This window comes from Pagrus pagrus (assembly GCF_965226575.1).
Source record: "Pagrus pagrus genome assembly, chromosome: 17".
Lineage (NCBI taxonomy): Eukaryota > Metazoa > Chordata > Actinopteri > Spariformes > Sparidae > Pagrus > Pagrus pagrus.
Window position 1 is genome coordinate 12173727 of NC_140201.1, and position 25517 is coordinate 12199243.

At 39.8% G+C, this 25517-nt stretch overlaps 1 protein-coding gene across 4 annotated transcripts in view; it reads left to right on the forward strand.

Annotated features, from left to right (window-relative positions):
- Positions 1–25517, forward strand: part of csmd3b (CUB and Sushi multiple domains 3b) — a 341165-nt gene that overhangs the window by 239017 nt on the left and 76631 nt on the right. For all 4 annotated transcript variants that reach the window (XM_084380344.1, XM_084380345.1, XM_084380346.1 and 1 more), the window contains exons 13-19: positions 12567–12749; positions 13044–13370; positions 15200–15394; positions 17381–17519; positions 18349–18536; positions 19780–19968; positions 23670–23786. In XM_084380344.1, coding sequence (XP_084236470.1) covers positions 12567–12749; positions 13044–13370; positions 15200–15394; positions 17381–17519; positions 18349–18536; positions 19780–19968; positions 23670–23786 — 1338 coding nt within the window. The remainder of the gene's footprint in view (positions 1–12566; positions 12750–13043; positions 13371–15199; positions 15395–17380; positions 17520–18348; positions 18537–19779; positions 19969–23669; positions 23787–25517) is intronic.

Below are 25517 nucleotides of genomic sequence, written 5' to 3' on the forward strand. Positions count from 1 at the left end.
AAGACCTGTTTCATTGTGTTATGATCCACTGTACCTGACAGAACTGACTTTTCTGACTCTCGAAAGAAGAAATAACTCGTGTTATGCTTACAAATGAAACAATGACTTCTTAAGCAGTAAAACACTCCCTTACTCAATTTAATACACTTTGGGATTTTGCTACTACAGCCTTACTTGGTATGATCATGGACCACTGGGCACATGCACCAAAAGCCCTCTGTGGGCTGCCCGCATTTTTGGGCCCAGGGAGCATGCGCAGTAAAATCCCTATGCAGCTGAGCTGGTTTAGAGGATATATGTCTGGGACTTTTACTGCCCGAGCCTCTTCTAGACTTTACAAATGTAATTGGATGAAAGTGATCATAATCCAACAATAAAAGAGTCACTTCTGGGGATTGTAACACAAATATTTATTCACCATTTGTAAACCGCTGCTTTTCAAGTGATAGAAAAAATACTTTACGGGCTTTTAGGGATGGATCAAAGGTAGAGATCAGCATGGGTGCACGTCTACCATCAGATTAGTCTGCCACCAGCATTTTGAGATGCATATTAGGTTGGATTTCTATTTTATGGATTTTCCACTGTGGATGAGTTTGTTTCAGGGTAACTTCAAGATTAATTTTCTGGTTTATTTGTTTTAAAAAATAAATGTTCTCTAGCAACACCTGACCTTTATCTTTATAGCAATTAAAAACATTATCCGTTCTATCAATGCAGCACCTGCCATACTAAAATATTAACCTTTCCACAGGTCTCTATTTGATAGATGTAGTGTGAGTTTGATTACAGCGCATGAAACACAAAGGTGAGCTATGCTGCAGAAATGAACTTTGTGTGCCTCATTTGGGTGTCATCATCCGTGGATTTATTGTCATAATGAGGTCACAGTGCTGCCTCTGGTAATGCAGCGAGTTCCAAAAGTGGTGGGACAATGACACATTGTTTTGATATATCTTTGCCCTTTATAGTCTTTGAGTTTTAAAGTGAAGTTCAAATACTACAGGGTGGAAATTGTGATTAAAGGAAAGGACTGTCCAATTGCATTAAATGTTTTTACTATTGTTATATGGTGTGCATTAAAATTCTACAACATTTAAAGCACTCTTTAATTCAGTAGTGAACAAAATTACCATGAACCTTTCTCTCGTCAAGCCACTCTAACAATAGAGTCTTCATATAAGGTCCATTTTATAGTATCTTTTTGGGGCCATAACCATGCTATAGTTTAAAACACATGATTAGCTAATGAACTACATATTTTTAAAAAAATCCAGGATGTCAAACACATTTCACATCATAAAGGGCATCTGCTAAGGGGCTGCACAATAACTGCACATATCCTCCTTCATTTCTCCTGAGTAATTTCCCCTCAGAGATCGATGGAAAAATTAATGGAGGGAAGCATCATTTAAATGCATCCATGCTGATAATAATACCCCATTGTATGAGCATTGTGGCCTGCTATTATTTTATTTGCAGGGACTTGGCTGTTATATACAATACACTGGGTATATTCTGTATTCTTTTACAATGGAGAATACTGTATTTATCCAATAAGCACAATCCATTGCCAGAAAATGGTGTGTAGGTGTTCACTGGATTGGCCGGATGATAGTTGTGGCCAATATAAGCTTAACACGGATGTATTGTACATTGTTGGTAAACATTCATCTGAGATTTTAGCATGTTGCAATAATGAGTGACATCATAATGCATCATAGAGGCTCTTCAGAGCTTTTGAGGTGGCCCTCTAACAACAGAAGTTGGACATAACTTTAGTTGTTGTTGAACATATATTTGTTTTAACAATCATTTTCGACATTTTGCCATCTTAAATAAACATCATTCAAGCTATTTAGAGAAGGAAAGACTCACACTGTCCCTGCAAGATAGCAGTGGCGTTGCTATTGTGGTCAAACAGTATCTCAAGCTCAGACAAGCTTGCTCAGGATTTAGTCCCGTCGGATTGCGACTCATTTGTAAACAGCCTCTCAGAGCCAATCAAGGACTGACTACTGGGAAAGAGTCAGAGGGTGGAGAAGAAAGTCGGAGAACATAACGTGAATAAAAGTTTAAAAACGTGGAGTCACTTTAGACAGATTTTCATCAGGAATGGTGGTTATTTTTCAATGACGACAACAATTCCCATGATCCCACACTACTTCATTACTTCATCAAACTATGTCTTTTGTTTTAATGGTTCTGATTGACAGACCTCCAGTGACAGAAATTAAGAACTAAGCCTGAAAATACTCAAAGACATACACTGTTGTTAGCTCAGTTAGTTGTGCAGGTAGTGGTCCTACTATAATGCTCCTCAAAGGAATCTCTTCTGGTGTATCTATTATGTTTACGTTAGTTTTGTGTCTGTTTGTTCTTAAGTCCAGTTTTATCTGTGCTCTATTATCCTGTAATAATCCAGAGCCATGATGTATCTAGTGACAAAAACAGTAGAAAACATTCACCTGGATCATGTATATACCTGTGTATATTACCATATATTTGGCTTTCTCACTCAAACCCAAATACCCTGAAAATTTCTACCAATACTCAGTGCAAGATAAATGTGTTTGTCTCTTAGTGCTGGCTCCATCACCCACAAGATTTACTATAAAGGCGGTGTTATTGGGTGGCTGTGTGAGATGTATGTGTGTTTTTGAGAAAGAAATAAGGGGGAAAAGGCACTGCTGTGTGTGTGTGTGCATGTGTATGTGTCTGTGTATTCCTAAAGCCACATCCCATAGACCTTGGCTATGAAATATAAACATTATCAGTAACTCTAGCCTTGCTGCAAAGTCACCGATGCACTACACAATGTATGTGTGTGTGTGCCTTGGACAGGTCCTCCATCAGTGAGCCAACGAAGCTCTACCAACAAGTCACTCACCTCTTTCACATTCTCCCTCTCTTCCCTCCTCTCTCTGTCTGTCTCTCCATTGGTCTCATTTTTCCTCATTAGCCAGCTCTCTATCCTCCATTCTCTCTTTCCCTTCCTTCAAAAAATCAAAACATTTTCCCTGTCAGTTGCTGTCTAATGCACTGTTGTTTGGCTTCTCTCCGTCCGCCTTCCTCTCTCCATCAGCCCATTCCTTCCGCTCTTGTGTTGTCTTTCAGCTGATCAGTCCTGTTCCCCTTTTTTCGCTTCTCTCTGTCTAATCCTCTCTCTCCGTCCATCCCTCTCTTTTTCTTGTCACCATTCATCTATTATTAAAGCCAAGGTCACCAACCCTGCAACACTTTGACTCCACTCCCCGATGCTAGGCATACAAATCACACAAACGCACACACACACACACACACACACACAGCGGCCCATACTGCCTGTGTAGCAATCTTTCAGTCTAGCCTGAATCGTGGCATGTCAGAGCTATAGATTTAAGGGGGCACAGCAACATTATTGACATAATTTACATTAAAGTTTCAGTGAGTTTCTGTCGACTCTATGAATAAATGAATTGATCATGAGCTTATATATCTGTCTGCACACACATAAAGAGGTGTCATTGAGGTTTTAGAGCATAATATATTTGTGTGTGTGTGTGAGTATGTGTGTGTATTTGTTTGCGACTGTGAAGTAATCCATTACCTTGAGCAGAAGCACTTTCAAAGCTTAATATTTGCCTTAAATTTGCTTTATTTTTTCAGTTTGACAACAATAAAACAGCGTCTCAGTGATTTAGTTTCATTTTCTGTGAAATGGAAAAAAGGTATTGAGCGTGTTAATGCATAGATGCATGTCGGAGTTTCTCTGTATGTATTAACAGAATGATATCTGACTTTATATTGGCTTTTGGTTTAGATATAGAAACCGCCACAGTAAAAATAAAGGTGCAATATTAAGAACTGGGCTAACTGCTGTTAACTAGAGCTGCTGCTAGTTAATTAGCTTGCGTAGCCGTCCATCTAGTGGTTCGGACTGGAAGCACAGAGCACCAGAGGAGCGTTGGTGTTTACACCACTGGCACATGAGCTTTGGACGGGGCCAGCTGGTTAGCATGCTTAATTTATAAGTTATCTCTAAAACACAGCACATAGACATCATAACATCAAAAACATTACTTCTTCACAATCTGTTGATAATTGTGGTTAATTTTTGAATGTTTTCGACTAAAATTATTACACCTTTAAACCAGTCACTCAATACAATTACAATGGGTATCTCTAAGGTATCAGTTATGTTTTAATTTTAGTTTTTACTTACAATATAATCAAACATTTGTTGTTTGTCTTGAACGAATAAAACCTATCCAACATGTGAATATATAGTATTAAACAAACAAAACAGATTCATAAAACACAGAGCGGACTGAAGCAATGTACTGAAGAGTGCAGCGCACAGATAATCCTTTTTGAATAGAGTCCATCTCAAAATGTAATTGACAGTCAAAGAAAAGGAGTGTGTTTGTGTGACTAGCAGTGGATATAGACACTGAACATATTTCAGTTCCTCTTCTTCTATTTTTCTCTGTAATCAGTTTGTTTGTTTGAAAAGCTTGTTCGAATTGTTTGTGCGATCTTTGAAGGGCGTCAGTAGTTTCCCATCACAAGCTCATCTTACTTGTTTGAGACAAGGATTTGCTTGTTATGCTTCTCATAGTTTTCCTCTACTATGCCTAGAAGATGTACATTTTTAGTGAGGACTTTTTAACTTTCCATTTGTGAGGTGAACATAATGGATAAGTACTTTTTTTATTAAATAACACTTAGATGCTACATAAGCTATTTAACGACATCTAGCGATCGGCGGCCCCTGGAACATTATGTATCCATCAAGTTAGTTGCACATTGAGGAGAAGAAAAAATCGAGTTGGAGCCCAGAAGAAGAACAGAGAACAGAGAAACTTAGATAACAACACACATACAGGAAGTGTGACTTTATTCTCTGGTCATGATGCAATGTTTCCACTACATCTTTATATAGCAAATAGTTGTTTGCTGCTGTTTTAATGTTTAATTAGTGTAATATTTTATGTATAGAAAATTTATTTTTGCCAATTGTGTAATGTTACTATGAGAGAGTTCACCCATGTGCCTGTATTTGAGACAAGCTGTCAAACTAGGAAGTTCAGTGGGGGCTAGAGTAGCTGTGGACTTCATACAGTGTCCTGTAGTTTTGTATTATTATGCAAATAAAATTCAGTGAACTTGACCTGCTTGTATCTTGTGAGATAAAAGTTGTTTGTTTTTCTATCTTTACAATCTCCCTCGAATGGATGATTGTAAAACTTCATCAGTTGGTCGTACTACTGTCGGCCAGTTTGCATTGCTTTGCAGTAATATTACTCTGGAGATTTTAAGGACTTCCACTGAATGGGATTTTGAATAGAATATTTAGTAAAACTCAAATGCAGCAGCTGCCAGTTGGACTGATGCAGGATTCAACACTCCACACAGAGTAAACCTTCTGTTCCACTTAGGAGGAGCAGCTGATTCCTGCCAAATGAAACAGGCGCAGGTGCTCATTTGCCCTCACTCACCTGCTGCTCACAAAGGCCACATTTTGACCATGAATGTGGCACTTGAACATCAGACCGAACTGTCACGTGGACGGTGGTGTGTGTCGTGACTTTTGTGATGCCAGGATTGGCTTTTAGTAACGAGCAATAAGACCAGTTGGGACCGGTCAAAACTAGATAATTGATGCAGAATCATTACTTTCTTGGACTATACATGTATCTATATGAACTATTTCTGTAAGAAATTATTTTGTTTTATTTTATTCTATTCTAAATTAAAATATTTCCATATCTGTTTCATGTGCAGTGGGCGTTATGGTGCCATGGCTTGCATTTCATCGCACAGCACGTGTTGCAAATGACAAATGACCCAGATTCGTTGATATAAATCTACCTGTGAGACATACTATATGTCTGCATGCTTAATTACTGACATTTTTTTTTTCCCAATCTGGTTGCCTCAGATGAAATATAAATATTTACCTCACCTCTTGTCTATTTTCACGGAAGCACATGTGAATGTTGATTTTGAGAATTTGTTTCCGGCAGTGAGTCATTCCCTGGAGCTGTGGCTTTTTTAAGTGCATCATTCTAGCATTATCCCATCATCCTGTGTTATGCAACGCTGTGCTGGGAGACCACAAAGTGCAGCGCCAAGTGGCTGCTACACAGCCAGTTGTTAAAAGAGGTCTAGATGGTACATGTGTTAATCTCATGACAAATGCTTTTCCACATGCTCGATGTAACTAGGTTTATCTTGCGGCATGCTATCAGCTTACCTGCTATTACTCTGCTGCTAAGGCTCATACACGCAGCCTCTTTCAGGGAGAAAATAAAAATTCCTCAAATTCCACAATTCAAACGCTGTTATTTCATAGCTGTTTTTTTTTTTTCTCTCTCTCTTCTCTTCATCAGAATCCCATCACAGAGTCATAATGTCAGCTCTTACTTTTCAGATTTTATTTTAGATTTTTCATCTGCTTTTTATGGTTTTTCATATGTGATGTGTTTTATAGGTGGGGAAGATGTCAAGGTGGATTTTTACAGCAAGGTTGACCCCTAGTGTATGTGCGTGTGTGCTGAGAGGGACATGAGAGATCACCGTGTGTGTGTGTGTTTTCTTCATGTCTCCTGTGCATTTGTGCACACGTATGTCTCTGTGTAATTGCAATATGAATAGCACTATGATAAAAATGGGGAGATTAAAAGAGGAAATGAGAAAACAGGTGTAGCAAGTTAAAGGAGGCCACCAGAGGGAAAAAAGAGAACTGTAACTCAACAGCCTTGAATATTTTCATTTATGAAATTTCATCCTGTGATAATAGCGCTGACCACCCGCTCTGACCAGCATTTTTGTAAATATCTCCAGCAGCTGTTAGATTTGTGTCAGAGTCCCACAGGATCTCAATCTGGTTGGAGCTCTGTAGCCTAGTTACTGAGCAGGACGCTGTTAATCACATAGCACTGAACAGCATTTCATTCAGAGCGGCTGAAACACCATGAAATATGAATTCATGAAATATTCATTCACAACATAACCAGAAATGTGGTTCAATTTTACAGTCAATAACCTTAGTATTGGGGTCGTAAGCCAAAGCCGGCTGCTTTTTTTGTTGTGTGTGTGTGTTTGTGTGTGTGTGCATATGCATGCGTGCGTATGTGCTTCAGAGGTAGCCTGTGAAGGGCAGGGCTTACTTAATCGCAAAACTGTAAACAGCATTTCTTTTCCTTGTCATGAATTATTGACTTGTGTAATGTTCAGTCCTCTTGTAGCCACCAGTGTTACTGATCCTGAAATACTACATCTGTAGTTCACTCTGTCAAAATTCTTTTTGAAAAATGAGTTGTTTCCATCATTAGGACTCAATAATATATTCCATACATTTCAAATCATGTATGTCATCGGCTAACTGAGGGAGAGCAGTGAATGAAGGATTGTCCTTATTCCTTATTTGACTGATGGTCTTTTTAAACTTCCCTTTTAAATGCTCAGAATATTCCAGTTTTTGACAATTTTGCATTTGCATTTAGACAATATTCCCTCGAGGCTGATTACATGGCTAGTGAAAATGGATATTCCACTAATATTCCTGTTTACATGCAGCAATCCATACTCTAATTAACGTTCCCTTACATTTCTTTAATCACCTCAAATTATGTAAGTGTATTAAGTAATACAGTGTATTAAGTTGAAAGGTCGGCAATGTAATATTTCAGCTTATCAAAAAAAACCTGTTTCAAGATTCAAGCAAAACAATGACGCAATGGGAATAACATGACTCTCCCTGTTGTTAAGACAAAGGAAACAATAAAAAAAGAGCAATATTTAAAAAAAATATGTAGATAGAGAAGAACAATATACAATTCTATAAGTATGAGGTAGTTATTTTCAGTAAAAGCGTTCTCAGGGTAGTAATGTGCAAGTAATGCGTAAACAACATCCAATAAGTAAATAGCAGCACAACAAGTAATTGAAGCAGCATATAGGGAATAGCAGCATAATGAAGTAATGCACTGGAGAGAGTGGGCTTGTGTTGATAGTAGCCATGTCTTTTCAATGTTAAAACTAGCTGTGTTTTATCAGGCATGCGTTTCTTCCCTCACATCCATGACAACACACAGAGCCAAAAACAGGAAATGGAAGGCCTCCAACAGCCTAATTGGGATGCATATTCTGAATGCACTGTATACAATATATGCCAAGAAGACGCCGAATAATACTGGCACATCCCACAGGTCCTAATCAGAAAATGCTGCATTCAGATTAAGGCCTAATTGGGAATATTCAATCAGAATTTGCTGTTTCCATGACCCGTATCAAATTTGAAATCCTCTGATATTCTGATTAATAATGGAAAACTAGGATGCATTTAAACGTAGTCAGTGAGACCCCATGAATGCTAACATTGAAAAGAATAGACGGGGATTGACTAAACAATGTTGTACTTACTTACAACATACGAGACGCCATTTTGGCCCTCATTAGTCATGAAGTCATTTGAAAGGCTCATCAAGAAGCAGCTCCAGATGGTTCAGAGCTCATTAGACTCTTTGTTTTCACTATAAGCAGAGAGGCGTTTGGAAAATGTCGCTTTAACCTTTCTTAAGTTTAGTCTCGGCAGGCTTTTATTGGCTTTATCACTTGTGTTTATAGAGAACAGTGCACTAAAGGAATGGGGGGGTTCACTGCTGTAACATTTGTTTTGTTAATTATTCAGATTTTCTCACATGCTGTTCTTATTTGGGGTGAGAGGGAAGCAGCAGCAACATCTTAGGGGAACAAAATAGCCTGTGTTACGTGGGCGTTCTGTTTACTCACCTATACCGTCTGCAGGAATCTTATTGAGGACAGGCACATCCTGAGATCCACTGATGATGTTGGAATTACAAGCCTTATTACAGGGTCATGAGACAGAGTCTGGGTCTGCTGTTGAGGTGTTTTTACAGCAGACTGGAGTGATGTATTTCTGCCCCTTGATGTGTCCAGATCAAAGAAAACAGCACAATTATTATCTGTGATACCGGAGTCCAATTTGCAGAGAGCTACAGGTACATGGGAGTTCCGCCATCGGGTACAGAAAAACATTTTATGTAACAAGACCCGGCAGAGATGGTGTGTTTTAATGAGAGCAGAAAATTGATGTCTTTCTTACGCACGCATCTCATAACTAATCAATCCTCAAAAGCTCCTCAGCGGCCCGGTTTGGAACCTGAGAAAGGCAGAAAAAAATGTCAGTATTGTGAGTGTAATAAATGAGATCATTTTCATTCAACAGACCGTCCTCACTGGTGTCTACAGTGTGAACAAGTCAATTTGAGCCTCTCCCTTTAGGTCACAGATTCAGACAACCACAAGCTAATTAGACAGGCTGGATTTCTCATTTCTTCCTCCCACTGCCAACCTGCTTTAGTGAGCATAAGAATTCAACTCTTGTCCTCTTCTTCTTCTGTCGCTTCTATAGCTACCTTTGTTGATTTATTTTTTGCGTGGTTTAACGTAATGCGTATTGCTTGTGTTTTTGAGACTCTAGTGAGAGACATACATATTGAAATTACAGCACAGCGGCAGACAGAACTTATAAACAGACGGTTTATAGCATATGACAAACATTATACTATGCATGCAACTATACGACCATACATTCAGCAGTCGATTACTATTAGCAACCTAGCCGTGAAATCAATTTCAAAATGGTCACAAAAGAGAAACGGCCAATAAGCTTTTTTCCCTCCAATCTCATTATCCCCCTAAAATCTATTACCTTACTCTCTCAAGTCTTTAATGGTAGTGCGCTTACTCTCCTTATATGTGTGTGTGTGTGTGTGTGTGTGTGTGTGTGTGTGTGTGTGTGTGTGTGTGTGTGTGTGTGTGTGTGTGTGTGTGTGTGTGGAGTTTGCTCTTTTTGTGTGCATATATGTGTATTCCCATGGACAATATGGAGTGAGCATGATGGAGTATTACAGAATGGAAAGGGATAGAGCTCAATGTGCAATCACAAACATAATGTTGAAGTTGTACACACACACACACACACACACACACACACACACTTTAAGGAGCCTAATCCCCTTTGTGAATCTGTCAGCCTTGTTGTTACAAACACAATAGGATTATTTGTGTGTGTGTGTGTGTGTGTGTGTGTTTGTGTGTATTTGTGTGTGTGTTAGCAACAGAAAGGGAGAGAGTGGCTGTGGATGTGTGTGTGTGTGTGTGTGTGTGTGTGTGTGTGTGTGTGTGTGTGTGTGTGTGTGTGGTGCATGCATGTACAGTATTTGTATGTGTGTGTGTGTGTGTGTGTGTGTGTGTGTGTGTGTGTGTGTGTGTGTGTGTGTGTTTGTGTGCGTGAGCATGGGAGTCGTAGTATAGGAATGTTCCGACAGTGCTCCTGTTTTCTCTCAAAGCAATTTGTTCTCTATTCTACTGCTCGCTGTGTGTGTGTGTGTGTGTGTGTGTGTGTGTGTGTGTGTGTGTGTGTGTGTGTGTGTGTGTGTGTGTGTGTGTGTGTGTGTGTTTGTGTTCATGCACAAGCCTGTGTGTGCTAGGCAGGTTGTGATTGGTCGAGTCCGTGGCTCTCATAAAGACGATGTCATGATGGAAATTAATGCAATACATCACAAACACGCACTCAGACACACGCACAAGCACACTCACACGTAGTAACAGTGAACACAAGCACACAAAGCCATACCTTTGCTTCCTGCCATGGGCCACTCCTGTAAATAATACTGAAAATAGGAGCGGAGCAGGGGAATAAAGGAGAGGAAGGCTGGGGAAATAGAGGGTATATTTCCTGAAATAACGTACACAAAATTTTACAGAGAATTATGGTGACACAGTGGCACCTTTATATAGAATCAAAGACGGATCCGTCTAACCTTACGGTCCGACTGGATGTGAAAAAAAAGAGGGGTCATGAATACTTGAAAACTCAGGGGAAGGAGCATAAAGAAAGAGATGGATTCAAACTTGCTGCAGGCTTTGTCAACAAAGAAGTAAAAGCATTCAAGAAATCCGCCTTACGCAGCACACCGAAAGCCAATCGTCTTGAAGCAAGACTCTATTCCAGTTGGCAGTATATTTCTGTTCATAATGGATGATGAGCTATGGTAGCATGCCATTGTGGCTCACAGCAGGGGAAGATGACCACTGGGTATTTGAGGCTTATAACACTGCATGGTGACCACAGATATTGTCAAAGCTCCTGACTCCTGACACTGGATTTGCTAGCTGCTACTGTACATGCACATTTACTAACAATGCTTATAGTTAAATAAAGTCTATTTTGTTTAAATGAGTCGTATAATAATAGCAATCTATGCAACCATGTGGCTTTTGCTGCTTTTCCTTTACTTCACGTCCACTGAACATACAGTGTAGAGAACCAATCACAGTGTTTGTCCACATTTACTTACAGGTAAAAAAAAAACCAGCATCAGGCATTAGCACATATACAACTTAACTGTGATGATGTAATTTCAAGTGTAAACTTGTCATTCATCTAAAAGGCACATTTACATTTTTACATCCTTTAATATGTCATTAGACATATTTAATAGATATCAAAGATGCCAGCAAAGCAACACAGTACATAAGAATAAGCACAGCAGAAATGTCAGAGGCCTGAAAACCTTTATTAACTATCTATTATAAAATCTTTTAACAGTTACAGCTGGAAATGAACAAGTTTGCCGATTTCACATATCTCTACAATTCAAATTAGCAGCCAGTTTTCTACCCAGCGGTGACTGTTCTCATTAGCGTGATGCCACATGCTTTGGTCTAAACTAAAAACACATATGTAAACTCTTGATGGTAACAAGTTTTGAATACCAATAACTTAGTAGGAACCACTGCAAATACTGCTTCTCAGGTTGGCATCAAGACGGTACGTGCCAATTAGCATCATCTCTGACAGGTAACCTCGTCTCAGAGCCAAATGTTGCTACTAACTGTTAAAAAAACAAACCAACTTGATGCAATTGTTGTTAGTGGTGGAAAAAAGCTGCCTAATTGGTTTTATTCAATGCAGTTTTTAAATTATTTTGCCTATCCCCCTGTATGTCAGAAATTATGTATCAAGTAATATCTATGCACTGAATTAGCTCGCTAATTAGGTGCAGTCCAGATCCAAGGATAAGGCAGACAACTTTTTTTGTCTTTGGGTTAAAAAGAAAAAGAAAATTAAAAACTATTTAAAAAAATAACCTCAAACCAAGAATACTTTCATTTGCCCGGCCAAACTGTGACTCACAGCCCCAAGGCCTCTGGTTCCTGCTGCTGATGTAAATCTTTAAAAAATGAGTCATGAATATATACACTTTCATTTATTCATTTATTTTTTTAAAGAATTAAACCAGCTGTACTTTTTAGAAAACAGGAGTTAATTCTACATCGTTGGGTACGATTCTCTGCTGCGGATTAATACAGATTTTGCTCTTTATGGCAGCATTGTATATGTGGGATTGGTTTTAAAAAATGCTCATGTTAATGAAGGAACTTGTCCAAGATCATGTTAGATTTATTGATGCATGTTTTGATTTTCTTAGGACATCAGAGGAGGTCTGTGACACAGAGAAATAACACTCGGATGTTAAATGTCTTCACAGAAATAGACAAAGAGAGTTGTGGGGACCCTGGAACTCCTCTCTATGGGATAAGAGAGGGGGACAGCTTCTCAAACGGAGGAATCTTGAGGTTTGAGTGCCAGTTTGGCTTCGAGCTGATCGGAGAGAGAACAATCTCATGCCAAGACAACAATCAGTGGTCAGCCAACATCCCCATATGCATATGTAAGTATGAAAAGTCATTTCTAGGAACTAAAGATATGGCTGCAGAGGTGCGTGTCCTCTGCTGTGATGTTGATAACTTTCAGTCAGACCTGTCACCATGGTGACAGTACAGAGTTTATTATGGCCTGGAGCGGATGATGACCGATGATGCTGCGGCGATGAATATTTAACAGAAAATTTCTCTCTCTGTTTCTCTCTTCCTTCCATCACTTTCCTTTCCTAAATTTGAATTTCTCCCCGCTCTCTGTCTGTCTGTCTGTCTGTCTCTATCTTTTACTACTCTTCCTCCCACAGTCCCTTGCATGTCCAACTTCACAGCTCCCTCAGGAACCGTCCTCTCCCCAGATTACCCAGAAGGCTACGGGAACAACATGAACTGCGTCTGGCTCATCCAATCTGATCCAGGCTCCAGAATCCACTTGGCATTTAACGACTTCGACCTCGAGGCCCCCTATGATTCTCTAACGGTCAAAGATGGCGAGACAAACGATGCCCTCGTCATCGGGAGGTTCTCCGGCGCTGAGAGTCCTTCCCATCTGACATCCAATACTAACACACTGAGGCTGGAGTTTCAGGCTGATCACTCCATGTCAGGACGAGGATTTAATATCACATACAGCAGTATGTCATTTTTTTAATACATGATTTTATTATACTTTGCTATTCAAATACAGAGGAATGACCAATGTCTACTGATATTATACCACAAATGTCCAAAATCTGGGTTCAAACCGTGAGTTTGATACATGGTTATGGCAGGGAAAAGAAGATCATATAGAGTCTTACTCATTTTATTTGCAGCAGAATAATGCGGGAGAGGCTGAGGCATTGCTCCGTACTCTGCTCTTGCGGGGCTATAAAACAACACTTCTAATATGACTGTATATGAATTTTATGCATGACTTTCAGCCTTGACTTGTAGCGATTGTATTAAATGCGAGGTGGTTTTATTCTGAAACAGTGCATCTATCCACACTTGAAAACTTTCAGCTGTGTTCTCATCACAATAATCACTTCAAAAGAGCAGCTGCTATTTTTTACCCCTCAAATATTGGATGTTAGACGCTCTTTTAATTCACTGAAAGTTCAATCTAACTGGAGGCTTCAACAACACAAAGAGTTGCTCCGGAAAAGACAAACCGAGTTGATCCAAGAGGGTTCATGTGGCCAGCTAAGAATAGAGGTGCAGGTTGCAGAACAAAGAGGAAAATAAGGCACGGGAGGTATTAAAGGAACAATTTTTGGCTTGTTTGTTGTCGTACCCAGAGTCAAATGAGAAGATTGATATCATTTTTATCTCCGTGCGTCCAGTAAAGAGAGAGGTCCAGGCTGCGTTTAGCCCTGCTTAGCACAAAGACGAGGCGAGCAGAAGCCTAGTTCTGTCAGAAGGGAAACAATACACCCTCCAAAAACTCCCACGTTGCCTTTTTTTTTAAACATCACACCTTGTTTCTTTAACCCATGTCAAAATAGAAACCGAGAGTGTTTTTTAGGAGCAGTTAACATCTCAGAAGTTCTATCTTCATCGTAAAGTTGTCAGCTGTGCAAACTTTTGCAATAGATCAAACCCCACGGGACTCTCAGATGTATTGACGACTACCTTGCTAGATAACAGGATACAGCATGTACAGAAAATAAGATAGTTTGGCATTTGTTGGAAGGAATATTTGTTCGTATTTGATGGCGGTGACTGTTTGGCCCTGCCTGCAGTCTTTGAGCTAATTTAGGCTAAACACGTCTCTATACCAGACAAACAGGGATGGAAATTGATATTGATCTTCCCGTCTGACGGCCGGTTTGATGGCAAACAGACACATTTCCCAAAATGTTGAAGTGTTCTGTCCACACATTTCCTCACAGCTCACACTATTCTGTGTATTTCAGACATTTCGTTTTTTTTCCTTCTAAATATATTTTTGGGTCACTGCATTTGTCATTTTTAAATCTTTCCATCAGCTGATCACGGCGAATTGCTTCAGCCCGCAAAACATGGGAATTTTTTTTAGGATGGACTTTACAGCCTTCAAATCTCATGAGCCAGACCGTGTCCCCGAGCAGATATGCTCACATGAGTTTTATCAGACGTTGCATTGCTGCCGCCCAAGCCAAATACACTGCAGCATGAAAAATGGGCATCTGAATAAAGATATAGCATATAGGCCGAGCAGGGATATGAAATAGACAGATTACAGGAGAGATGTGTAGACATTTTCTGAGCCAGGACTAAACACTCAAAGATGTCACATTGCGGCCATATTTCTATAGAATTGGTTCTCAAAAATGTAATCAAAAATCATGAGCGAAATGTAGCCTGTGAGCGCCCGTTAAGTACTGGTCTCATACTCCTTAATAACATTCCTCGTGTATGTGTCTCTCTCTTTCTCTGCGAGCGCCTGGACTCCAATTTCCTCCTCATCGTATCTGTGTCTGCTTGTAACTTTTTACTCCAGCATTTGGCCATAATGAGTGCCCAGACCCTGGCATTCCCATCAACGCTCGTCGTTTTGGAGACAGTTTCCAGCTTGGCAGCTCCATCTCTGTGGTCTGCGAGGACGGTTTCATCAAAACCCAGGGAGCCGAGACCATTTCCTGTCAGTTAGAACGAGGGAAAGTCATGTGGAGTGGGCCTATTCCTAAATGTGAAGGTAAATATTGACTAGATTGTTGATTACAGTATTAACTCTGGAACAATATGTCATCCAAGATATCATCATAACTACAGCAGTGGGGCGCAGGAGGTGGGAAATATACGCTGTCAGCTCATCACAAAAGAAATACGGAGGTGGCAAGCTAACCTGAACACCCAGGGAAATAATTGTTAATACACCGTGACATGCTACAGGCTTACAAAGATGCTGTTTTTGTACTGAGAGATAGAAAGCCCTTTCTTGAAACATGGAAGAAAATTGGTTCAGATGACATTTAACTCAAATGTTAATGACACATACATGAATGTGTTGGATATAATTATCTCACTACTATGTATTAAAGTCACAAACCATGCCTACTTCCATGAAAAGTCAAGTGAGGTCTTCTTATTATTGATGTTTTTCCCTACAATATTACCATATCCACTTCACACTATATAGTGATTATATTGAGTGTAACAACTTGATAAGGTGATGTGCAGCGCATACTATAATCAACACCTTGTAAGAAAGTACGGACAAATTAAACTGTAAATTTGCCCTGTTCATCTCAGATGGAACCAGAGGTAAGCGTTTTTTTGCTGAACAGAAGATGTAATTAACTTAAGATATTTCTAACGCAGCCTCTGTTGATAACGCCGTGGTACAAAGAAGCTCGTGTTAATTGGGCTCCAGGAAAAAAATATTGTCCCACAGATCCTTTGTAACTAATTTGTATCTATAACTACTTGAAGGGAAAAGCAGCTCAATTGAATTCAGCAGGTACAGACCAGAGCAAATTGACTTCAGACACAAAGTTAAACTTTAAATGAGATCACATTTAAAAGAAGACTGGAACAGAATGGCTCCTGGCTAATGTAACCTTGTGATCACAGTTAACATTCTGCTAAGATCTTTCATCACGGTTTGGGATGATGATTAGAAATATGCTTGACTGTTCTTGTTCCTGTGATTTTAAATGTGTTGTTTTGCATTTAATGCCATCTTTAAATCATGTGGAGTGCAGTTAAATGTTTCTCTTTAACAATGAAGGAGAATACCAGAGCTCGCAGTTCATCTGTATATTTCATGAACATGCTTGATCTAATGATGCGTAAGTGTGAACACTGTGTCTGACCTGATTGTTTCATATGAAGTTATTTCAGTTATTTTTATGTTCAAAGCTTTCATATTAATATTTTACATTAACAGTGGATCATGTTATTGGTTGTAATGTGGAAGAATTCTGCTGTTCTCATGCAGTTTTAGCTTCTTTGAGCTCATTTTTTTTGGTTTTACAGACTGCAGTGTTTCACTCTCATCAGCATCATTTCCAACAATGACAGGCAGCTGTTTTGCAGTGAAAAAAACTCTAATGAACCCACTGAACACAACCTGATGTGTATATAATGCAGCAATTTAGCAACTTAAGAGCCAGTTTATTTTCCCTCATCAGTTGGAAGAGACCAAATCTGAGCAAAAAGAGTTAATATTGTAGTTAGATGTATCAGGTTGCCAAAACAACACTTATGTTGTTCCATATCAACTCGATGTCTGAATGGACCACAGTTTGCTATTATATTTGCAGTATCTGTCAGTGTTGTATTTACAAGTGGCAGGGGAAAAAAAGAATTTAACAAAGGTTTAAACAAATGAAATAATTTCAATGACACGTTGATGATACGGTCTCAAGTAGGACTAAAGCTAGTTATCCAAAGTAACTGTGAAATTATGGTCTGTTGTTCTTTGATAGTGAAATCAGAGTATGTTTATTGAATTCAATGTCTCATCAGCCAACTTACAGCTGCAGCAAAACCAACTTCCAGACACAAATTTAAACTGAATCAAACATGTATTCACGTTGTCTACGTGTACATGTCAGCTACTAATGGAGCTCATTCAGCAGCCTAAACTACATAATGCAATCTATAATAAGGTCTCGCTCACACACACCAACATCCTTTCACCTGAACTTCCCTCTTTCTGTCCTCTGTCCTCCTCCAGCCCCGTGTGGAGGCCACTATTCAGCCCCAAATGGAGTGATTCTGTCTCCTGGGTGGCCTGGTTACTACAAAGATTCCCTCAGCTGTGAGTGGGTGATTGAATCAGAACCAGGACGCTCCATCAAAATCACATTTGACAGGTGGGTGGCATAACTCTTTCATTCTGCATATTGCAGAGTCTCTCAGAGCTCTGAATGGACAGAACTGTACAGATTCATCAGGACCGCCATCAGTTACTTCTGACAAGCAAAAAGATTTACAGGACTTAATGTTTATGGGTCCTCACTGAGAATTAATGATCTCCTAAATTTCATAGGCTGTATAATTAATATTGGAAGATGTATATTGATCAGGGAGGCTGGTAATATTTTGGTTTATGATATGTGTTCTCTGAGCTGTGAAGTGGTGATAGAAGCAAGACTTTGAGAGGATCCCCTGAAATCATTTTTCATTGGTTTGACTTTCTGTTTCAACTTTATTTCATTGTAAAGTGCATTTAACAATATTGCCTCAACAACTTTAAGAGGGCTTGACAGACTGGACCTGTTCATTTTTTTCCTGTTAACTCAATTAAACAAACGTGTACAGAAAGTATGATTTTCATGGCTGTGATCATCTAAAATGAAAAGTAATTTTTGTAAAGGTTTATAATATAAATTTTGCAGGTTTTAGAGACTAATTGGCAGCCAAAGTCATTCAACCCTGGAGTGAACTCGTGAACCTTTGCTGTAATTAATGCACCTCGAAGAAATATACTGCAACAAAAGCTTTATCTTTGTGTTGCCTTGACAAACTCTCACTTTAATGAACTATCAGACAGATCTAGCATTATGCAAAGAACGTAAGCTTGAAGCTTTTCCCACTTCTGTTTTTTCTTATTGTTTTAAATGAAATGCGAAGGCTTTTACTCCAAAACTTTTAAAACAACAATTAGCAGCGTTCTGACGTTCTGACGTTGTCGTCTCTCAGGTTCCAGACAGAGCTGGGCTATGACTTTCTGGAGATCCACGATGGGCCAAACCTCCTGTCTCCACTGGTTGGCTCCTTCAATGGCACCCAGGTTCCCCAGTTCCTGTTCAGCAGCAGCAACTTTCTTTATCTGCTGTTTACCACCGACAACAGCCGATCAAATGCTGGCTTCAAGATACTGTATGAAAGTAAGTCAGCAAACAAAAACATCATGTTTATGCATATGGATTACAGCCACACTACTCATCGGCACTGTAATGTTCTCACAATGCATATACCTATGTCCATACTGTAGATACTTTATGAGCCCTGTACCATATTCATTTTTGTAATACTGTCCATACTGTATCTGCCCTATAGTGTAGTGTATATTTTAGTGTATTTACGTAATTCTGTTTGTACTCTTATATTGTTCATATTTGTATTTTTCTTAGCATATTCTTATATACCCTTTACTAATATAGCTATTTATATATCTATATGTATGTACTTTATTCTGCACTTCACTGCTTTTTTCACTTCTAGTTAGATGCTATTCTGCATTTCGTTTCCACAGTACTTATTGTTATTCAGTACCAAAGTCTTTATAGACATTTCTCATCACTCAGCAGCCATCTTGGAAACACCCAAAGCCAGTTACTTGCATTTAGCTAGACCAGGCCCTCATCTAAATACATACTGTACATGAGCATGATTTCACAAAACTCTTTGATAACTCAATCCAAAGCACAAAAATTGGGGGTTCAATGTCTGATGTTTGAATTACATCATCATCCTTGGTAATCCTGTCCATTAGTGTGATATCCTCCTCTTCCATGCTTATTCAAAATCCATCTGTACGTTCACCAAATCGTTTTAAACTGTCATGAATCTCAACTGTGCACTGGTTTCGGTGAAACGACACGATTGGCTGATATGTTTCTAGATTCGTCTGTCATAAAGCAGACAGTTGCCTCTCAGGTGGAAAGGGCCGAGTTATGCGTCCTAGAACCGCCATATCTGATGTTACAGACTTTTATATTCAAAAGGCTTTAAGTAGCTCAGCTTGTACTCTGCACTGATTCTGCATTCACAGACAGAAAACTAGCTTTAATATATCGCCCTCAATGCTACACCTTCTATAGATCAGAATAATACACATGAACTTTATGCACATAACAAAACAGAACAAACAAAACAGTAGGTGTTCTGGTTGTCAGGGCACGACATTACACTAGTAGCCCACCAGACACGAGCCAGCCTCACATGCAGTCATTAGCTACCTGTGAAAAACAAACAACCATGGTTGCACAGCATGACGCTTTATGTGGAGATTCAAACCATCTGTGAGCTTTAGAATATGCAGATCAGCGAAACTAAAGGAGAAGTGTAGTCTTCATCGGCATGCAAACCATTTAGACATCTAATTTTATTTTTATTTTTTTTCTCCAGGTGTTGCAGTCGACAGCTACTCATGCCTGGACCCTGGTATCCCCGTCAATGGTATTCGATATGGGCAGGATTTCTCCATCGGGTCCACAGTATCATTCGGCTGTGATTCTGGCTACAGACTCAGCCATGAGGAGCCGCTAGTGTGTGAGAAGAACCACTGGTGGAGCCACCCCTTACCCACATGTGACGGTAAATACCTTGCATTGTGCACATTCTGTGCAACACAACATTTCATTTAGTTGTTGGTGCAGAGGCAATCTGCCCAATGTGCCGTGTGGGTGCGCAAACTGACATGACATGACACAAGGTCAAGTTAACTCTGCTGCCAATAATTGTGCGTTGAAATGTTATTTATGGTACAAAAGTGTTGTTCCAAAGTAAAGTGTCCATATCTCAAAAATCACATTCCTTCTTACCAAATAGTACATTAAGTGACAGTTTTTTAAGATGAAAAGTAAGAAATTACTGTTTTGAGACTTGACCCGAAAAAGATTATCCAGTTGATCCATTAAAAAAGAAAAAGATCAGCAGTGGAGCCTACCATCCCCTTATAGGGAGCTGAGTCACATAGAACATGTTGTTCTGCGACAAAACCACTGGTTGACTCACACACACACACACACACACACACACACACACACACACACACGTGTACGCAGGGGCAATTTGCAGTGAAGGCTGCTGTGGCTGATAGGGGATGATTTGAGGAGAAGATTAGAGATCTGTGGGCATGTACAGTGTGTGTGTGTGTGTGTGTGTGTGTGTGTGAGTGAGTGCACCTTTATCCACGTGCCTCCTGTCACCTCCTCTCCTGTGTGAACCGTGAACACAGGAAGGTTTGAGGTAAGGTTGACGAGAGCCTGTGTTGGCTGTCACCTCCTCTCTCTTCTCTCGCAAATCAAGGAGTGTTTGGGGGGCGCTGATGCTCTCATTCTCTCTCTCTCTCTCTCTCTCTCTCATTCCAATCATGGGGCGAGCAGGAGAGGAGGGAGGAAGGAGAGATGCGGCACTGCTGCATCAGTTTTGTGGCGGCTTGCTCGGTTCGGCTTGTTGGCTCATTCGCTTGTTAACCACATTTGAATTGCACAGTTCCCGGGACTGGCAGTGGTTTCCTCCTAGGAGGCAGTTTGAGCATATAAACATCAAAGCACGCCGCCGGAAATCTGCGGGCTGAATGCCATTAGACTGTGTTTACACAATATGTAAACATAAAAGTATAGGGACTATTTGCTGCCGCGGTTGGTAAGAAATGGTCTCCGCTGATGATTGACAGCTAGTATAAGCAAGACTGCGCCAAAGGCAGCCGACTCAGCCCAGGAAAATGTTGCAGGGAATCAAATTGTTGCTCAAACCGAAGATTTCTAGATTTTGAACCAAAATAGTGTACTGAATATTAATGCTAAAGCGTGACCATGATAAACCAGATTCCTTTCCTGATTATATGAATTTAAATTAATCAAAATATTAATCAAGTTACTTTGTAAAACCTTAATGCAAATCCAAAGGTTTCTGTTTTTGTGGAACCACTCGACCCAGCTTCATTCAAATGAAAGAGAGAATGGATAGAAAGACCATCCAACAGGTAAAGGTGGAGGAAAAGGCAAGATGAAAGGAGATCTTAAAGAAAGATAGTGAGAACGAGATAGAGGAGGAGATGGAGAGAGAGAAACTGGCAGCTATTGCGATACAATGCAGTGTTTCAAACTTCTCACATAGCTCAGCATTCAACATTAAGAGCTTCCTGGCAGAAAAGTATTAATAATTAATAGCGATGTGTGTGTGCGAGTGTGTATACAGTGCGTATGTGTGCATCCCTGCTTGCATCTGTCTCCTTGTTTGGAAACATTCTGACTCCTCGCCCTTGTTTTGGGGGTGCTGATGTTGTAAAAACAGCGGTGGTTGAGAGTGGAGATACTGATGCCCTATTGTGGTTTGAGCACACTGTCAGTGTCTGACTTGCCTGTATTATGCGGTTGTATCAGTGGTCACCCTTGCAGAGACTCGGCACAGATTGTAGTGTGCGCTGCAGTTCTCAGAGTTGATGGTTCTCTGCTTCCAGTAAACTGGTTAGTTTTCCTGCTCAAGGAAACTTCAGCAGAACTCTCAGGTTTGACCTTGCTCTGCAACCGTTGCACTTTTGAGGTAATGTTATGGCATTTTATAGGTTTATTGTAAGAGAAAATGACAGGCCAGTCGACCAGTTATAAGATGAACCAGCTGGAGCGAGCAGAAATGAAGCACCTTGCAACACATGCATGCATTAGTATGCATAGAATGAGCAACAGATTTTCCTAAAGCTTTTCGGAGGAGTGGGTCTCAACTCTGAGCATCTCTGTGCGAGCACTGGTCTCCTACTGCATGACAATGTGCACAGCTGAACCGTGAGCAGAACTCGCGGGGTCATCCCGAGGCCGTACTGAGAGGTTGAAAACATTTTAGTAGTCACTAAGAAACATTTGCACTGCTTCACGGCTCTTAATATCACTGCTCTGATACTGAAAGAAAAAAAATATTCAGAAACAAAAGACATTTTCCGGTTCTTGCACACTGTGCAGCTATTGCACAGCATTAATGTAAGGTTAAATAATAGTATTCTTTAGAGTTTAGTTTTAATTTTAGTTTCATGTCGCATTTTTCTGCCTCATAACAATACGGAGCTCAGAGACTGTGCATCCCAAAGCAACAAAATCTTGCAAATAGGTTTCAATTCTTTCTCACTTCTCAGTAGATGAGAGTACACTTATCGTCCAGATGGTCACTCGTTATATAACAAACGACTGCATTTAAGCCGGTGACGCCAATTACTCCGATATCTTCTAACTTCTATTGCTATTTATGCCGAAAACCAGCATAGACTTCAATTCCAAACACACAACACCAGACAACATAAAAGTCCAAATTTGTATTTGCAAAGTCGCACCGAAAGTTTGATCGTGATTAGTAACATAAGGGCATACTGGAACTTGCGATAAGTCACTAAAATATGGAAGATACTTAATTAGTAGCATGGCTCTTAAAGGTTGAGCTAATTATGGATAAGCCTCTCTGTTCTGCTAGAGAGAGGCATTATCATTTAGTGCATGAACTATTTATGCTCCATCTGTTAGCACCTACAGATTGTGTCTACATGTGAAAGTGCTTTTAGAGGTCCATAGAAAGCGTCTCTGAATCCCAGCGTGCCACACTAATTGCGCCGACGTGTCACACTTTCAACATGCAGGCGACTGTGGTCACTGTCGTCATTGCTCCCACATACTGTCATCTCCAACAGATGTGTCAAAGAGCTTTCCTCTATGTGCACAACACATCCTAGCAAAGTGAAACAACTCAAAACAAACAAGCTTGAATAATTCAAACACTGTAAATTCAACGTATACTTTTCTTGAAACAGTTTTTTAGTTAATCTCTTAGCATTATTATGCACTGTCAACATATATGAGGAATGACTAGATTCACCCGCACAGTTAATCACTGTCAGGCAATGGTTAGTTTCAGGGACATTAAACTATATCAACAGCAAATAATCCATTATTTATAATTCCAGTGTGGTGGATTTTACATTATTTATGTCATTATTTTTGCAACAGTGGGAGGAATAAATCAGAAAAACACAAATTTTGCAGCTGTCAGTGCATGCAGACCTTTCTACCCACAAGTTTTAGAGGATCTCTCTGTGTCTGCCTCCCTCCCTCATAGCGTTTGTGTGTGGGTATGTGTGCATGTGTTTACTAATACAAGCGCTATTAAAGGTCCACAGGGGAAACATTATCTGTTTTAGCAATCAACAGACCGATGCTAACCTTCTCTCTGCCTCTGTCCCCTGTGTCTGCACATCTCTCCTTCTCTTTGCCTCGCTCTCTTTCTCACTCTGTCTCTCTCAATCTATCCAGCTCTATGTGGCGGAGATGTTAGAGGTCCCTGGGGAACCATCCTCAGTCCCGGCTATCCAGACAGCTACCCTTCATCTCTCAACTGTACCTGGACTGTTGAAGTCAGCCACGGGAAAGGCAAGAGACGCACACAGATTCACACTCCTTAATAGAGACAGACAGAGTGAGAGACAGCAGCAAGTAACACAGACAAGTGTAGTGCAGCTACTGCTGTAGTGTAACCACAAACTTACATTACATTGCAGTGGTGTTTTTTCATGTTTCACAGCATATTCAGAGCAGCGTATTTATATTCCCTTTTATTTTTGTGGCTTTAGTCGGAGCAAGTATGAAGAGGAGTTGGTTTTAAACCATAGACTGTTTGATAAATAGTGGACTACTGTTTTGAAGCCTCAAGCTTGGAATTATTGTAATTACAATACAGGAGGCCAACAAACCGCATCACAAGAAGGGAACAGCATCCATCTTTTTTATAGTAGTTTCAAGATAAAGTAAAGACCTAGTTTCAACTGGCTTTTTGTCAATTCTGGCTTTTTGCTCAATAAATGGCCACTCATTCAGTTAAACATTCAACCAGTTGGCAAATAGCTTTGTTGTTATTGACAACGCGTTTGATGCTTTTCTTAGCTAAGACTAAGCCATTTCCCTTTCAGCCCCCTCAAAGAATAACAACATAATCTCCTATCTCCTTGAAAGCACATCTAGTAAGAGTTATCGCAGCACCAGAGTAGATAAATGAAAAAAAAAACTTCTACTACCACACTATTTGGGACACAATTGTGGAGTTTTGGAGGATATGCGTTGTCACACCTCTATTCTGATTGGATCCGACTGAGAACCCAAGGAAATGGAGGAGTAGCAACTTGTCAATCAGAAGGTAGTCATGCCTTTAAAAGCACACCCTGTGTTATTGTCTTTTTTACTCTCAATGGGACCATAATTTACAAAAAATGAACATCATGCTGCATTAAGAAGACTTGGAACTTGTGATTAAGTCCATAAACTCAATAGGAAACTGTTTACTGAGGTACTAAATGTTCTCATAAGCTTACATATAATCAGTGATGGGCAAATTACTTTGAAAAAGTAACTAATTACAATTACAAATTACTTCTTAAAAAAGTAATTGAGTTAGTAACTCAATTACTCTATTATAAAAGTAACTAATTACTAGGAAAAGTAATTTTTGCGTTACTAAAACAAAGTAATATGTCAAAGAATTCGGCTTTTTAGAAGCATGTTTCACACGCCAGTTTCATAGAGTAGAACAGCATAGAGAGATAATTAACCTTAAACAAATATCCTTTGCCATGGGGGGGGGGATATGAACTTCAATAATTCAATTTATTGCTCATCAACATAATATTTATTGAAACTGACACTCCTACAAGGATTCGTCAATGATGTAACGCAGCTATACATCGTCAAGTCAATTACTTCCTTGTTCCATATCCGCAAAACATGACCTGTCTTATCCTTGGTATTTATCGAAACCGTGTTGTACTAGTGTGCTCTCTACTCTGCAGCCCGCTTATGAAGTGAGGAGGAGGAAAGGAAGAAAAGAAAAAACAATAGCCTAGAACTCATGCTGGCTGCAGGCTTTTTTTTTTTTTACCATGATCGCGCTGGGGCCCCGATTTTAGTAACGGCAACACAAGTCATGTTAGTAACGGAAACGGCGTTAGTAACGCTGGATAAAGTAATTAATTAGATTACAAATTACAGAGGAATGTAGCGGCGTTACGTAATCGCGTTTATTCTAACGGCGTTAGTCTCAACACTGCATATAATTGGACTTATTTTTGAAACCAGTTAAATCGCTCTCTGCTGGTCATTACTAAGAATGCA